The sequence below is a fragment of the Ranitomeya variabilis genome, chromosome 3, assembly GCF_051348905.1.
Source record: "Ranitomeya variabilis isolate aRanVar5 chromosome 3, aRanVar5.hap1, whole genome shotgun sequence".
Classification (NCBI taxonomy): domain Eukaryota; kingdom Metazoa; phylum Chordata; class Amphibia; order Anura; family Dendrobatidae; genus Ranitomeya; species Ranitomeya variabilis.
In genome coordinates, this window is record NC_135234.1 from 219,334,236 (window position 1) to 219,351,993 (window position 17,758).

Consider the following 17,758-nt stretch of genomic DNA (forward strand, 5'->3'; position numbering starts at 1 on the left):
CTCTTAAATTGTGATTACACTAGTCCATATATAGAGCCTAGAAATGTGGGTTTGGGTGTACTCACTCTTGATGGGCGGTCAACATGCTGATAACCATCAGCTAGTGGGAGGCGCTCAGGGCAGGATATATGTCCTGTGTAATGGAGTTTGGGAGGATCGTCTCCCTGAGTGAATGTGCCAATACAACATACAGATCAACAAGCACACATGTTAATAGTGCCCACTGCACTGATGAATACTCACTGATTCCCCGTGCTGCAGGGCCTGGATATCGTGTAGGTCGCAAGCGAGTTACCGCTGTGATTTTGTGAGGTAGATTGCGGGTCTACCTCACAAAATCACAGCGGTAACTCGCTTGCGACCTACACGATATCCAGGCCGTGCAGCACGGGGAATCAGTGAGTATTCGTCAGTGCAGTGGGCACTATTAACATGTGTGCATGTTGATCTGTATGGTGTATTGGCACATTCACTCAGGGAGACGATCCTCCCAAATTCCATTACACAAGACATATATCCTGCCCTGAGCGCCTCCCACTAGCTGATGGTTATCAGCATGTTGACCGCCCATCAAGAGTGAGTACACCCAAACCCACATTTCTAGGCTCTATATATGGACTAGTATAATCACAATTTAAGAGGTGTACATTTATCCCTCAGGGGGAACCGTAAGACGATACAAGAGTGAACATCCTCAAACACCTGAGCATCTGCAAACAGCACAGTACCCATATTGGCACCAATCTATAATATAACGCTGGGAGCGTCCCTCTGTCCGAAGCCTTTATAGACTGCGCAAGCGCCGGCGCAGTTTGGACCCCACAGAGCGACGCTCCCAGGAGATCGCGGTATGCGTAAGCGCTGAACGCACACCGCGATCTCCAACGGAGAAACAGGGACGAGCCAGGAGGCGGAGGGTGAGTATAATTACCTGTCCCGTTCCACCGACGCGATTCCGGGCCATGAATGTCCCCCTGCTCCCGGAATCTGCGCCTGCGCAGTCCGCGCTTTCCGGCGCCTTTTTCTTGAAGACACATTGCAGTGTGTCTTCAAGAAAATGGCGCCGGAAAGCGCGGACTGCGCAGGCGCCTATTCCGGCACCAGGAGGACACAGAAAATGGCGCCGGAAATGAATGAGGTAGCGCAAGTAACAAATTGCTGTGCCATGAGGCTGTGGCACTTCATGCCACAGCTATTTGTTACTTACGCCACCTGATTCATTTCCGCCGCCATTTTCTTGGTCCTGCTCCCGGAATCGGCGCCTGCGCAGGCCGCGCTTTCCGGCGCCATTTTCTTGAAGACACATTGCAGTGTGTCTTCAAGAAAATGGCGCCGGAAAGCGCGGACTGCGCAGGCGCCGATTCCGGGAGCAGGACCAAGAAAATGGCGGCGGAAATGAATCAGGTGGCAACAGCCGCCGCACCCAGCACAGCCGTCCACAGCCGCCGCACCCAGCACAGCCACGCACAGCCGCCCACAGCCTAGCACATTTTTGCATTTTTACCCCACTTTGAATTTTTTTCCTGTTTTCTAGTACACTATATGGCAAAACCAATGGCGTCGTTCAAAAGTACCATACAACTCATCCTGCAAAAAGCAAGCCCTCACATGGCCATATTGATGGGAAAAATAAGAAAGTTATGGCTCTGGAAAGATGGGGAGCAAAAAAATGGAAACTCCCAAAATGTAAAAACAGAAGAAGGGATTAATGTACATTTTTTTATGTTGATGTGCAGCATTTGTATGCAAATAGTGATGCATTTATAGCTGTATGTTTTTCCCTTACAGGATTCTCTAAAATGTCTGTGTGGTATACAGCTGGAAGAATTTGGACAGTTTTCTTAATTTTCTCATCACAGATAAATTGTATTAGGGGTAAGTTCAGTGTTTTTCAGCTTCAACTGGTTTTACTGTGACTATTTTTTATCACCTCTGTTTAAAGGGGTTGTTCAGTCTAAATTGATAAATTTGCAGTGACTCTGTGTGACTGCAGACTTATGAATCCCCCCAGCGCACGCACTGTGTACTGCGGGGATTCGCTTGTTTCTGAGTCTGAGCAGGAGGGTATAGTGACTGAAGACTTATCAATTGGGACCGGACAACCCCTTCAACTGTGACAGTCTGAACTACTCAACATCCAGCCAGCCAGATCCCGCAGTACATAAAAAACAACAAATTCTGCTGTTGCTTAAGCCGTAACCGTCAAATCTGAATTTAAAATATTTTCCATTGACTAGTTGTCACAAATCCCATAGTCTATGTTTTGTTAATTAAATTATAAGTTAGGCTACTTTCACACTAGTCCGTCGGTACGGGCCGTCGCAAACCGTCGGCCAGACGTACCGACGGACAGTGTGTTAATGTAGCACAACGTGGGCAGCGGATGCAGTTTTACAATGCATCCGCTGCCCATTGTGAGTTCCGGGAAGGAGGGGGCGGAGTTTCAGCCGCCTATGCGCAGTCGAAAATGGCGGACTCGATGCACAATAAAACGTTACATGGAACTTTTTTGTGCCGAAGTTCCGGCAAAACACGACGCATCCGTCGCACGACGGATGCGACTTGTGGCAATCCATCGCAATGCGTCGCTAATGCAAGTCTATGGAGAATAAACGCATGCCGCGGGCAACTTTGCAGGATGCGTTTTTTCTCCAAAACGACGCATTGCGACGGACAGCAAACAACGCTAGTGTGAAAGTAGTCTTAATCTGTCCGTCTGTAAGCAGGTACAGGTGCAATATCTGGTGGCCAGCCCATACCACCCACAGACCAACGACCTGTGCGAACGGTTCAGTGGCACCCTGCAGCAGATGCTTAACACATTGGTCAAAAACTAGGAGCGGTACCTCCCACACCAGCTATTTGCTTACTGGTAGGTTCCACCATTCTCAACACTGTTTTTCCCCTTCAAGCCTCCTGTAGAGGCAACGTGTGCGGGGGCCCCTGGCTCTGGTGAAAGAGGTCTGGGAAGGATACTTGGCCACCCCTGGAGTGTCAGTCATCGAGTATGTAGTGCGCTTCCGTGACAAGATGCAGATTTTGGCGCAGCTGGTGCACGTTAATATGATGCAAGCATAGTCCGCCCAGAAGCAATGGTACAACCAGAATGCTTGTGAGAGGACCTATAGGTGGGTCAAAAGGTGTGGGTATTGGTGTATCTACCCCAGGACAAGCTTCAGGTGGCTTAGGAAGGTCCGTACCTCAATCGCCAGCAGCTCAGTGCCGTAACGTACCTGGTCATCCTGCACCAAGCCTGAGGAAGGTGGAAGGCTTTCCACGTGAACATGATGAAGGCACGTAATGAGCAGGAGGCTTGTGCCCTCCTCGTATGCAACCTGACGACAGAAGAGGGAGAGGCAGAGACCTCTCGGATATGCTCGTCCAGGCTAGGATGGGTGGGACCATCGAGGATGTGGAGGTTTACAACCTGCTCTTGTCAGACCAATAATCCCAGCTGTGGGCAACCTAACATCCCTTCCGGGATTTGTTCATCAACAATCCCGAAAGGAAAGAGTCTGCCGTCCATCATGTGTATCATGTATTGAGAATTATCGCACACTCAGGATTGGTATGATGCAAAAGTATTCAACAAGTTTATTCTGGATAACAAAAAGTTGCCACAGAAAATGCTATTAAAGAATACGTGCAGATAGAAACCCAACGTTTCGACCCTCCCGGGTCTTACTCATGGGGTTACATGGTTTCCGAATAGATATGTGTTATGGACCTGGTGGTTAGGTGCACCCGGAATGACCTGATGGTTAAACTAGAAATCGGGACAAGCTCTGGGGAAGTGGGAACTCTGCTGACCGCAAACCCTACTCATATCACACACACTAGAAATAGCCGTGGAGCGTACCTAACTCTCCCTAGACGCCTCTTCACAGCCTAAGAGCTAACTACCCCTAAAGATAGAAATAGAAGCCTTACCTTGCCTCAGAGAAATTCCCCAAAGGAAAAGGCAGCCCCCACATATATTGACTGAGTTTAGAGGAAAGTCACAAACACAGGAATGAAACAGGTTTTAGCAAAGGAGGCCAGACTTCACTAAATAGTCAGAGGATAGAAAAGGGAACTATGCGGTCAGCACAAAAAACTACAAAAACCACGCAGAGTATGCAAAAAGACCTCCACACCGACTCACGGTGTGGAGGTGCAACTCTGCACCCCCAGAGCTTCCAGCTAGCAAGGAAATATCATGATAGCAAGCTGGACTAGAATTAGCAGTGCTAAGAAATATATTCCGGAAGCAATAACAACAAATGAACTAGCAGGAACTTAGCTTCTGCTGGAGTAGACAGGTCATCTGAGAAGTCCAAGAGAGATCTGAACCAATACTGAGACACTGACAGCTGGCATGAAGTAACGATCTGAGTGGAGTTAAATAGGAAAGCCAGCATAGCAATAAACGAGGGCAGCTGAGAAAGCCAACCTCAAGGACCAGCAGTACCACTCAAAGCCACTAGAGGGAGTCCAAGGACAGAACTCACCAAAGTACCATTCATGACCACAGGAAGGAGTCCGAGAACGGAATTCACAACAGTACCCCCCCTTGAGGAGGGGTCACCGAACCCTCACCAGGGCCCCAGGCCGATCAGGACGAGCCAAATGGAAGGCACGAACTAAATCGGCAGCATGGACATCGGAGGCAACAACCCAGGAATTATCCTCCTGACCATAGCCCTTCCATTTAACCAGGTATTGAAGCTTCCGTCTTGAAATACGAGAATCCAAAATCTTCTCTACCACATACTCCAACTCCCCCTCGACCAACACCGGAGCAGGAGGAACAACGGAGGGAACCATAGGCGCCACATATCTCCGCAACAACGACCTATGGAACACATTATGGATGGCAAAAGAAGCTGGAAGGGCCAAACGAAATGACACAGGATCGAGGATTTCAGAAATCTTATAAGGACCAATGAAACGAGGCTTAAACTTAGGAGAAGAAACCTTCATAGGAACATAACGAGATGACAACCAAACCAAATCCCCAACACGAAGTCGGGGACCAACACAGCGACGGCGGTTAGCGAAACGTTGAGCCTTCTCCTGGGACAACGTCAAATTGTCCACTACGTGAGTCCAAATTTGCTGCAACCTGTCCGCCACAGAATCCACACCAGGACAGTCAGAAGGCTCAACCTGCCCTGAAGAAAAACCAGGATAAAAACCAGAATTGCAGAAAAAAGGCGAAACCAAAGTAGCCGAACTAGCCCGATTATTAAGGGCGAACGCAGCCAAAGGCAAGAAGGTCACCCAATCATCCTGATCAGCAGAAACAAAGCATCTCAGATTGGTTCGTTCGGTTTGGCCATTTGTCTGAGGATGGAAAGCCGAAGAAAAAGACAAATCAATGCCCATCTTAGCACAAAAGGACCGCCAAAACTTAGAGACAAGCTGGGAACCTCTGTCCAACACCAAATCAGAGGAGGAAGGTAATTTAGGTAGGGGTACCAAATGGACCATCTTAGAAAAGCGATCACAGACCACCCAGATGACAGACATCCTTTGAGAGACAGGAAGATCAGAAATAAAATCCATGGAAATATGCGTCAAGGGCCTTTTCGGGACCGGCAAGGGCAAAAGCAACCCACTTGCACGAGAACAGCAGGGCTTAGCCCGAGCACAAGTCCCACAGGACTGCACAAAAGAACGCACATCCCGTGACAAGGAAGGCCACCAGAAGGACCTAGCCCCCAAATCTCTGGTACCAAAAATCCCAGGATGACCAGCCAACACCGAACAATGAACCTCAGAAATAACTCTACTAGTCCATCTATCAGGGACAAACAGTTTCTCCGCTGGACAACGGTCAGGTCTATCAGCCTGAAACTCCTGCACCACCCGCCACAAATCAGGGGAGATAGCAGACAGAATTACCCCCTCTTTGAGAATACCAGCCGGCTCTGGGACTCCCGGAGAATCAGGCACAAAACTCCTAGAAAGGGCATCAGCCTTCACATTCTTAGTACCCGGAAGGTAGGAGACCACAAAATCGAAACGGGAGAAAAACAGCGACCATCGAGCCTGTCTAGGATTCAACCACTTGGCAGACTCGAGATAAGTCAGATTCTTGTGATCCGTCAAGACCACCACGCGGTGCTTGGCCCCCTCAAGCCAATGTCGCCACTTCTCGAATGCCCACTTCATAGCCAGCAACTCCCGATTGCCAACATCATAATTACGCTCAGCAGGCGAAAACTTTCTAGAAAAGAAAGCACATGGCTTCATCACAGAGCCATCAGAACTTATTTGAGACAAAACAGCCCCTGCTCCAATCTCAGAAGCATCAACCTCGACCTGAAAAGGGAGCGAAACATCTGGCTGACGCAACACAGGGGCCGAAGAAAAGCGACTTTTCAACTCCTGAAAAGCCTCAACGGCCGCAGAGGACCAATTCACCACATCAGCACCTTTCTTTGTCAAATCAGTCAAAGGTTTAACCATACTAGAAAAGTTAGCGATGAAGCGACGGTAAAAATTAGCAAAGCCCAGGAATTTCTGAAGGCTTTCACAGATGTAGGTTGAGTCCAATCATAAATGGCCTGAGCTTTAACAGGATCCATCTCGATAGTAGAAGGGGAAAAAATGAAGCCCAAAAAGGAAACCTTCTGAACTCCGAAGAGACATTTAGACCCCTTCACAAACAAGGAATTAGCACGAAGGACCTGGAATACCATTCTGACCTGCTTAACATGAGACTCCCAATCATCCGAAAAGACCAAAATATCATCCAAATATACAATCATGAATCTATCCAGATACTTTCGGAAGATATGATGCATAAAGGACTGAAACACAGATGGAGCATTAGAAAGCCCAAAAGGCATCACCAGGTACTCAAAATGGCCCTCGGGCGTATTAAATGCTGTTTTCTCTTCGCCACGACAGCACCCACTGAGAGAGGGGATCCGCCCCTAGGAACAGGAAACCCTACGGAGAGATAAAAGGGGCGGTCCCCCTCGCTCCCACAGTTTGGTTTCCTGTTCCTATGGGAAATCCACGGAGAAGAGGATGCCTAGCCTGGATGCCGCTTGCGCAGTTTACCTGTGAGGACGGCAAGGGCTCCAGAGCTGGATGCAGCGTCGGGGGTCCTCTTCTCAGCTCCCCCTCTGCTGGCAGGCACCATGAGGCCAGAACTGCAGGGGTTCCTGGCTCATGGAAAAACCACCCGGATCGTCTGCGGGACCAAGCGCCGAGGTAGGGTGAGCGCTGCGCTTTGGCGAGCTCTCATGCGGCGTGGAGCTCCACTATTTCCCCGGGGGTGCTGAGGTAAACTCCGGGGTGAGAGAGGAGGTGGACGGCACCCGCGCTGATGCCGGTGGCAGCGCGGGTGCATATAGTATGGCCGCGACCCGGAAGTGATTAGCACTTCCGGGTTCAACCGGAAGAAGATGGCGGCCCCCATGTGAAAAGGACGCCGGCGCTAAGTCTCCGGCATCCAATATGGATTCCATGCAGGACTCTGTGGTGCCTTCTGTGGAAGCTACCGCAACCATCCCACGCAGCCGGGGCAGCAGCAGTCGCTCTAATCAGAGCGGATCTTCTAGGAAGAAGTCGGACCGAGCTATTTCTCTGCCACAGTCTCCTCCTCGTCAGTCGGTACCTTAAACAGACAGCTTCACTGGGGTGAGTGTGCATCTACCCTGATAGGCTGCTTATTGTTCCCTCTCCTTCTATACACCCTAGGCAAAGAAAACTGAAAAGACGAAACACAAGCAGTGTGCGTTATGTCTCCAGCCCCTTCCGGATAGTTACACAAAGAGGCTTTGCAAATCATGCATTAATTCCACCTTACGGCAGGAAGCCGCAATTAAATCAGAAGATATCAGACTTATGATTAGGCAGGAATTACGAGCCCTTCATAGTTCTGACAAAGAGCCATGTACCAAAGAGAAAAAGGGGTACGTGTCCCCTATATCTGATCAGTCTTCTGATATGGAGAAGGCAGACTGGGATATTACCAACGAATATGCTTCCTCAGATGATGATCAGGATACATGCTTTCCCACTGATAGTATTGATAACCTTGTGAAGTCCGTTTGTAACACCATGGGCATTGAGAATTCGAAAGTCCCGAAAACGCAGCAGGACATAATGTTCGCTGGTTTATCGGAGAAGAAAAGACCCTCCTTTCCAATAATAGCGGCGGTAAAAAATCTAGTCAAAAAAGAGTGGGAGACTCAGGGACAAAGGGGATTAATTACCACCATCCTCAAAAAGGCGTTATCCCTTCAATAATGAAGAGTTTGCAACATGGACAAAAGCCCCGAAGGTGGACGCAGCAGTGGCATCCACATCAAAAAAATCCCTGTTACCTGTAGAGGATTCAGGTTCATTACAGGACCCACTGGACCGCAAAGCCGACTCTCTGTTAAAAAGAGCCTGGGAGTCATGTACGGGAGCTTTTAGACCGGCTATTTCAGCAACATGCACCGCTAGGTCCATGTTAGTCTGGCTAAATGACTTAGAGGAAGGACTAAAAGGCGGTCTCTCTAGAGACAAACTGAGGTCCTCTATACCCTTAATTAGGGGTGCTACAGCCTTCCTAGCGGACTCATCTGCCGACTCCATACGCTTGGCAGCCAAGTCGGTAGGTCTGATGAATGCAGCACGTAGAGCCCTGTGGCTTAAGGGCTGGAAGGGTGATCTCCAGACGAAATCCAAATTATGTGGCCTCCCATATCAGGGTGAGTACCTGTTTGGTACCAAACTGGACGAAATCCTCACTAAAGCGGGAGAGAGAAAGAAGGGCTTCCCTAATAATAATTACCTTCCGTCCTATAGGAGAGCGTTCCGGAAGCCCGTGTTTAATAAAAGAAAAGATTTTAAGAACCAAGACCGCTGGACCCCTAGAGATACCAAACAAAGGGGTGCATTCTTTGGGAAGCGCCCTTTCAAACCTGAAGACAAACCCCGTTAGAGCAGATCTACCTGTGGGAGGTAGATTGTCCTCCTTCTCAAACCAATGGAGGAAAATAACATCAAACGTGTGGGCAAATAGTCTCATCACCTCTGGTTTAAAGTTAAAATTTGCCCGAGTCCCTCCGGACTCATTTCTATTGACTTCTTTAAAATCGCCGTCTCAACAGGAGGTATTAGAGCAAGAAGTAATGAATCTTCTGTCAAAAGGAGTTTTGGTGGAGGTTCCATTTCTTCAGGAAGGGAAAGGGTTCTATTCCCCTTTATTTTTAATTCCAAAACCTGATGGATCGTTCAGAACCATTATAAATCTTAAAAAACTGAACACCTTCTTAGAAAATCAAACCTTTAAAGTGGAATCTATCCGGTCCACCATAAAACTCCTGTTACCCCATTGCTTTATGGCGGTTCTTGACTTGAAAGATGCGTATTACCATCTACCAATCTTTAAGGAACATCAACAATATCTCCGCGTGGCGATTGTACTAAATGGGTGTATACGACATTTTCAGTATACAGCGATGCCCTTTGGACTATCAATAGCTCCAAGGGTGTTCACTAAACTGATGTCAGAGGTAATGTCATATCTAAGATCAAAAGACACCCTCATAATCCCATACCTAGACGACCTCTTGGTAGTAGGAAAATCCCCTTCATAATGTCAGCAACGATTGTGTGATATAATTTCATCTTTGCAGAAATTAGGGTGGTTAATAAATTGGGATAAATCTAGGCTAGTCCCGACAACTCGGCAAACATTTTTGGGGATTATATTAGACTCTATAAAACAAAAATGTTTCCTCCCAGAAAACAGTTAGAAATAAAGTTCAGTCTGTATTAGATAAACCTATAATTTCCCTGCGGGAAGGCATGTCCCTACTTGGCTCCTTCACGTCGTGTATACCGGCTGTTCCATGGGCTCAGTTCCATTCAAGGTGTTTACAGTATGCAATTTTACATGAGGAGATAAAATTACAAGGACGATTAGACGGTAAAATTTCCCTTTCCGGTGACGTAATCCAATCCCTAACCTGGTGGCTAGAACCGGATCATCTAACTAGCGGGGTTCCCTGGGTGGTTAAACCCTCAAACATAATATTTACAGATACCAGTCCTAGTGGTTGGGGAGCACACTTAGGGGACCAGTTAGCCCAAGGACTATGGTCGGTTACGGAGTCAGATGACTCATCTAATAAAAAAGAAGTAAAAGCTATCTATCATGCCCTATGTGAATTCCTTCCGCAGCTACACGGAACACATACCAGAGTTCTCTCAGACAACATGACATCAGTGGCTTACATCAATCATCAAGGGGGAACAAGATCAGGCACTCTCATGTCTATAGCCGAAGACATCCTAACTCTAGCCGAGAACCATCTTCTGTCCTTGTCAGCTCTACATGTCCGAGGAGTAGACAACTCAAAAGCGGACTTTCTCAGTCGTCATACCCTCCACCAAGGGGAGTGGGTGTTAAATCATCAGATATTCAAGATGATAACCATGAAATGGGGTATACCCCACATAGATCTCTTCGCTACAAGAGACAACAGGCAGGTAAAAACATTCGCCTCAATGTTCCGAACCGACAACCCCGATGTTCTCGATGCCCTCCAGGTTCCATGGACATTTCAGAAGGTATATGCCTTTCCTCCGTTGATTCTTCTTCCAACAGTAATCAGGAAGATAAGGGAGGACAGAGCAAACATAATATTGATTGCCCCGTTTTGGCCAAAGAGACCATGGTTTTCCCTGCTCAGAGCCATGTCCATCTCGGATCCATGGATTCTCCCAGAGGATCAGGATCTTCTCTTCCAGGGGCCCTTCAACCACCCTCATGTGAAGGGACTACGGTTGACAGCCTGGAATTTGAGAGGCGCTGTTAAAACTAAGAGGCTTCTCTGATAAAGTAATTGATACCTTATTGCTAAGTAGGAAAAGATCCACTACATCGATCTATGTAAGAGTGTGGAAAAAATTCTTAAGCCTCTATCCATCAGCCCTGTCAAATGAAATTCCGGTCTCTATTATTCTCGAATTTCTCCAGAGAGGACGTGATTTAGGCCTTGCAGTTAGTACCTTAAAAGTACAAGTTTCTGCACTAGGAGCCTTGTATAGTCACAACATTGCGGGTGATAGGTGGATAGCCAGATTTATTTCAGCCTGCCAGAGATCAGAACCAGTTCAAATTCCCCACTTACCTCCTTGGGATGTTAATCTAGTCCTTGAAGCCTTGACAGATCACCAGTTTGAGCCTCTACACTCAGCTCATATTAAACATGTCTCCCTCAAGACTGCTCTTCTTGTCGCTCTAGTATCGGCAAGAAGGGTAAGTGACATACAGGCACTATCAGTAGATCCTCCCTTTATGTCAATATTGCCAGATAGAATTGTCCTGAAAACAGACCCTTCCTACCTACCTAAAATGTGTACTAAATTTCATAGGTCTCAAGAAATTCTTCTTCCTTCCTTCTATAATAACCCTACAAATCAGGAAGAGGAGAAGTACCATACTTTAGATGTGAGAAGGGCTGTAATAACTTATCTAGACAGGACTAGCGCCTGGAGGAAGAGCAGGGCTCGCTTTGTTTCCTTTCAGGGTCAAAGGAACGGAGCTGGTGTTACAAAAGGCACTTTATCCCGATGGATTCGGGAGGCGATATACCTGGCCTATTCGTCTAAAGGGGAAGATCCACCTGAGACTGTGAAGGCACATTCCACCAGAGCGATAGCATCATCTTGGGCTGAGCGGGCAGAGGTTCCAATAGATCTCATATGTAAGGCCGCAACCTGGTCCTCTCCTACTACCTTCTATAGTCACTATAGACTAGATCTATCTACCTCCACTGACTTCTGTTTCGGTAGATCAGTTCTTAACACAATAATCCCCCCCAAATAACTATCTCTGAAAGTCTCTCAGTGGGTGCTGTCGTGGCGAAGAGAAAACACCGGATTACGTACCGGTAATGCTCTTTTATAGAGCCACGACAGCACCCCTTCACTTCCCTCCCTTATATATTAGTTTGCATATGAGCACTATTAAGGGTGATTGGTTCTTGTAAATATACGTAATTAAGTTAAGATAAAATGTTAATATAGAATGACCTACTAAAACTGGTGGGCGGTTCCTCGCAATCTCTGTAACCCAAACTGTGGGAGCGAGGGGGACCGCCCCTTTTTATCTCTCAGTAGGTTTTCCTGTTCCTAGGGGCGGATCCCCTCTCTCAGTGGGTGCTGTCGTGGCTCTATAAAAGAGCATTACCGGTACGTAATCCGGTGTTTTCCATTCATCGCCCTGTTTAATACGCACAAGATTATACGCCCTTCGAAGATCTATCTTGGTGAACCAACTAGCCCCCTTAATCCGAGCAAACAAATCTGACAGCAGAGGCAAAGGGTACTGAAATTTGACCGTGATTTTATTGAGAAGTCGGTAATCTATACAGGGTCTCAGAGAACCATCCTTCTTGGCCACAAAAAAGAACCCTGCTCCCAACGGTGACGAAGACTGGCGAATATGCCCCTTCTCCAAGGACTCCTTTATATAACTCCGCATAGCGGCGTGTTCTGGCACAGATAAATTGAAAAGTCGGCCCTTAGGAAACTTACTACCAGGAATCAAATTAATAGCACAATCACAATCCCTATGAGGAGGTAGAGCACCGTATTTGGGTTCATCAAACACATCCCGGTAATCCGACAAGAACTCAGGGACTTCAGAAGGAGTGGAAGAAGAAATTGACATCAACAGCACATCGCCATGTACCCCTTGACAACCCCAACTAGACAGACATTGATTTCCAATCCAATACTGGATTATGAACCTGTAGCCATGGCAAACCCAACACGACCACATCATGCAAATTATGCAACACCAAAAAGCGAATATCCTCCTGATGTGCAGGAGCCATGCACATGGTCAACTGAGTCCAGTACTGAGGTTTATTCTTGGCCAAAGGCGTAGCATCAATTCCCCTTAGTGGAATAGGATACTGCAAAGGCTCCAAGAAAAAACCACAGCGCCTGGCAAACTCCAAGTCCATCAAATTCAGGGCAGCGCCCGAATCCACAAATGCCATAACAGAGTAGGACGACAATGAGCAAATCAGAGTAACAGACAAAAGAAATTTAGGCTGTACAGTACCAATGGTGACAGACCTAGCAAACCGCTTAGTGCGCTTAGGACAATCAGAGATAGCATGAGTGGAGTCACCACAGTAAAAACACAGCCCATTCTGAGGTCTGTCTTCTTGCCGTTCAGCTCTGGTCAAAGTCCTATCACATTGAGCAGAGGCCTGAGCCTATGCAGAGGACACCGCCAAATGGTGCACAACTTTGCGCTCGCGCAAACGCCGATCAATTTGAATGGTTAAGGACATTGATTCATTCAAACCAGCAGGCATGGGGAACCCCACCATAACATCCTTAAGGGCTTCAGAAAGACCCTCACAAGAGGACAGACCTTGAATGTCCATATCTACACCTGAGTCCTGAACCACCCAGAGGTTAAGAGGAAAAGAGAGACAAAACACACTGCAAAGAAAAAAGAAATGGGTTCAGAACTTCTCTTATCCCTCTTTTGAGATGCATTAACACTTTGTGGGCCAGCTGTACTGTTATGAACCTGGTGGTTAGGTGCACCCGGAATGACCTGATGGTTAAACTAGAAATCGGGACAAGCTCTGGGCAAGTGGGAACTCTGCTGACCGCAAACCCTACTCCTATCACACACACTAGAAATAGCCGTGGAGCGTACCTAACTCTCCCTAGACGCCTCTTCACAGCCTAAGAGCTAACTACCCCTAAAGATAGAAATAGAAGCCTTACCTTGCCTCAGAGAAATTCCCCAAAGGAAAAGGCAGCCCCCCACATATATTGACTGTGAGTTTAGAGGAAAGTCACAAACACAGGAATGAAACAGGTTTTAGCAAAGGAGGCCAGACTTCACTAAATAGTCAGAGGATAGAAAAGGGAACTATGCGGTCAGCACAAAAAACTACAAAAACCACGCAGAGTATGCAAAAAGACCTCCACACCGACTCACGGTGTGGAGGTGCAACTCTGCACCCCCAGAGCTTCCAGCTAGCAAGGAAATATCATGATAGCAAGCTGGACTAGAATTAGCAGTACTAAGAAATGTATTCCGGAAGCAATAACAACAAATGAACTAGCAGGAACTTAGCTTCTGCTGGAGTAGACAGGTCATCTGAGAAGTCCAAGAGAGATCTGAACCAATACTGAGACACTGACAGCTGGCATGAAGTAACGATCTGAGTGGAGTTAAATAGGGAAGCCAACATAGCAATAAACGAGGGCAGCTGAGAAAGCCAACCTCAAGGACCAGCAGTACCACTCAAAGCCACTAGAGGGAGTCCAAGGACAGAACTCACCAAAGTACCATTCATGACCACAGGAGGGAGTCCGAGAACGGAATTCACAACAGATATGTATAAGTAGCAAAAGCAGAAGAAAAGGACAGTCTCCTTAGTGAAATGGTAAGTGTCTAAAAGGATGGCCGTCTCGTCAGTGGTAGGTCTGTAGCGTCCTGTGTCTTCTGGATAAGCGTCAGACACTTACCATTTACCAGGGAACCTGCCAGAAACACAGATGCCCCCTCATTTTTCTGTGTTGAGTGACAGAAAATGCACTAAGGAGACTGTCCTCACCTGTAGTCTTTGTTCCAACGAAGGACCGGACAACCCACTTCTGAGTGGACTATAGGGAGCTCAACACTGTCTGTGAATGATGCGTGCCCAATGTTGTGTATCGTTGACCCTTTTGATCAGTTAGCCGAGGCCAAGTACCTGACCATCATGGATCTGAGTTGGGGATATTGGCAGATTCCTCTGACCTGCGAGGCACGGGTACCCTGTGCCTTTATCGCACCCTTTGCACTGTACGAGTCCACAGTGATACCATTCGGCATGAAGAATGACCTTCCACTTTTCAACGGATTGTAAACAAACACGCTGCTCAAGGGACATGAAGGGTACGTGGCCGCATATCTGGACGACATTGCCATCTTCAGTCCCACCTGGGAGGATCATCTGGAGCATCTGGCGCAGGTGCTCAGGTGGATCCGCTGGGCAGGCTTGACCATGAAGCCGAAAAAGTGCCAGTTGGGTATGAGTGAGAACTCACTAAGGAGAAGCTGCTTTCCGCAGCCGCTTGACCAAATGACTGTGAGACTGCCTTCCGGGTGCTGAAGACCGCCCTTTCCAGCTTCCCGGTTTTACAGGCAGCCGACTTAACACGGTCGTTTGGGGTATAGACCCACACCAGTGACTTTGGCTTCGATGCTGTGTTCAGCCAGGTCGAGACTACGGGCCAAGAACAATCTGTTTTGTACCTGAGCCACAAGCTCTTGCCGAAGGAGGTGGCCTACTCCACGATGGAGAAGGAATATCCGGCAATTGTGTGGGCCCTGCAGTGTCTGCAGCAATACTTGTACGGACGCCAATTCACCGTGGAAACAGACCACAACCCCCTCAACTGGTTACACTCCGTATCCAGAACAAATGGGAGGTTGCCATTCTGGAGCCTTGGGCACCAGCATTACCACTTTGCCATTCGACAAAAGAATGCCTCTCACGCTCACGCCCTGACTGCTGGGCGTGAGCTCGGGGGGTTTGTGGCCCCACTGTTCCACAAACCAGACTACCCTGGAAGGGGCGTGACTATGACAGCTGCCTGGGTTTTCACTTGAGCCTCTGATGGTGAAGTCAGGCTTGTGCAGCAGGCAGCTGCCAGGTGCTACTCCAGGGTGGGTGGTGTCTGGCTGTAGCTGCTGATCCCACTTGGAGAACAGGAACACTAGGACAGGTGCGGGCATCAGGAATGACTGGCAGAAGAGCATGGCTGAAGCTCAGATGAGTAGGCTGGCATGGCTGAGACACAGGGCTGGCAGGCACGCCAGAGAACACAGGGCTGGCAGGCGCGCCAGAGGACACAGGGCTGGCAGGCGCGCCAGAGGACACAGGGCTGGCAGGCGCGCCAGAGGACACAGGGCTGGCAGGCGCGCCAGAGGACACAGGGCTGGCAGGCGCGCCAGAGGACACAGGGCTGGCAGGCGCGCCAGAGGACACAGGGCTGGCAGGCGCGCCAGAGGACACAGGGCTGGCAGGCGCGCCAGAGGACACAGGGCTGGCAGGCGCGCCAGAGGACACAGGGCTGGCAGGTGCGCCAGAGGACACAGGGCTGCTTGGTGTGGTGTATGAAGGAACAGGTAGGGACCTGTTCACACTGGAGATGCAGGTAAGGAAACAAGCCAGAAGGAAAGGAGAATGAAGGAACAGGTTGGGACCTGTTCACACAGGAAGAGAAGTGCAAGGCTGCAGATAGGAGCGGAAGAGCAGCAAGAGATAGCGTAGCAACAAAAGCTAAGCAGAGCAGAACCGCAAGGAATGCGGAGAGGAGCTGCAGCAAGAGATTTCTGCAGAAGCTAAGCAGAGCGGAGCCACAAGGAATGTGGAGAGGAGCTGCAGCAAGAGGTTTCTGCAGCAGTTAAGCAGAGTAGAACCGCAAGGAATGCGGAGAGGAGCTGCAGAAAGATTCCTGCAGCAGCTAAGCAGAGTAGAATGGCGCAGAACCGCAGGAGTGCGGGGCAGAGGTAAAGCCACAAAGGTACAGAGCAGGCAGAGCCACGAGAGTGCGGAGCATAAGCAGACCGATAACACAAGGAAAGACACAACAGGGAAGGAAGCCACAGACAAGGAGACCGAGATAAGACTAAAGGCCCCGTCTCACATAGCAAGATCGCTAGCGAGATCGCTGCTGAGTCACAAGTTTTGTGACGCAACAGCGACCTCAGTAGCGATCTCGCTATGTGTGACACGTACCAGCGATCAGGCCCCTGCTGCGAGATCGCTGGTCGTGTCGGAATGGCCTGGGCCGTTTTTTGATCGTTGAGGTCCCGCTGACATCGCTGAATCGGTGTGTGTGACACCGATCCAGCGATGTCTTCACTGGTAACCAGGGTAAACATCGGGTTACTAAGCGCAGGGCCGCGCTTAGTAACCCGATGTTTACCCTGGTTACCAGCGTAAATGTAAAAAAAACCAAACAGTACATACTCACCATCTGATGTCCGTCAGGTCCCTTGCCGTCTGCTTCCCACACTGACTGAGCCCCGCAAAGTGAAAGTGAAAGTACAGCACAGCGGTGACGTCACCGCTGCGCTCTGCTCTCACTGTATGGCGGCACTCAGTCAGAGCAGGAAGCAGACGGCAAGGGACCTGACGGACATCAGATGGTGAGTATGTACTGTTTGGTTTTTTTGGTAACCAGGGTAAACATCGGGTTACTAAGCGCGGCCCTGCGCTTAGTAACCCGATGTTTACCCTGGTTACCCGGGTGCTGCAGGGGGACTTCGGCATCGTTGAAGACAGTTTCAACGATGCCGAAGTCGTTCCCCTGATCGTTGGTCGCTGGAGAGAGCGGTCTGTGTGACAGCTTCCCAGCGACCACACAGCGACTTACCAACGATCACGGCCAGGTCGTATCGCTGGTCGTGATCATTGGTAAATCGCTATGTGAGACGGGGCCTTAAGTTTAGACAAGGCAATGGAACAAGACAAGAAACAAGAACAAAGACACAGGGACCAGGATATTCTGCCTCCTGGAGGGCGAAAAACAAGATCAAGGCAAGGAGAAAAGCCTCTAGAGAAGGGAGTAACACAGAGCAAGGCCTGGCAAACTCAGAAGCTAAGCACAAACTGAGCTAACACATTGCACAGTCCCAGTCCACTGGGTGGAGCTGCACTAAATACTGGAGGCCTCTTGGTAATTGGTCAGGAACAGATTAGACAGGTGCACCTGATTCCTATAAGAACCA

General features: G+C 48.8%; 1 protein-coding gene across 4 annotated transcripts in view; it reads left to right on the plus strand.

The window, feature by feature from the left end:
• LOC143815682 (complement decay-accelerating factor-like) overlaps positions 1-17,758 on the plus strand; it is a 166,914-nt gene that overhangs the window by 10,675 nt on the left and 138,481 nt on the right. For all 4 annotated transcript variants that reach the window (XR_013223779.1, XM_077295193.1, XM_077295194.1 and 1 more), the window contains exon 2: positions 1,789-1,875. Coding sequence is in view for 3 of the 4 variants with exons in the window: in XM_077295193.1 (XP_077151308.1) it covers positions 1,800-1,875 (76 nt within the window). In the remaining variant the exon portion in view is untranslated. The remainder of the gene's footprint in view (positions 1-1,788; positions 1,876-17,758) is intronic.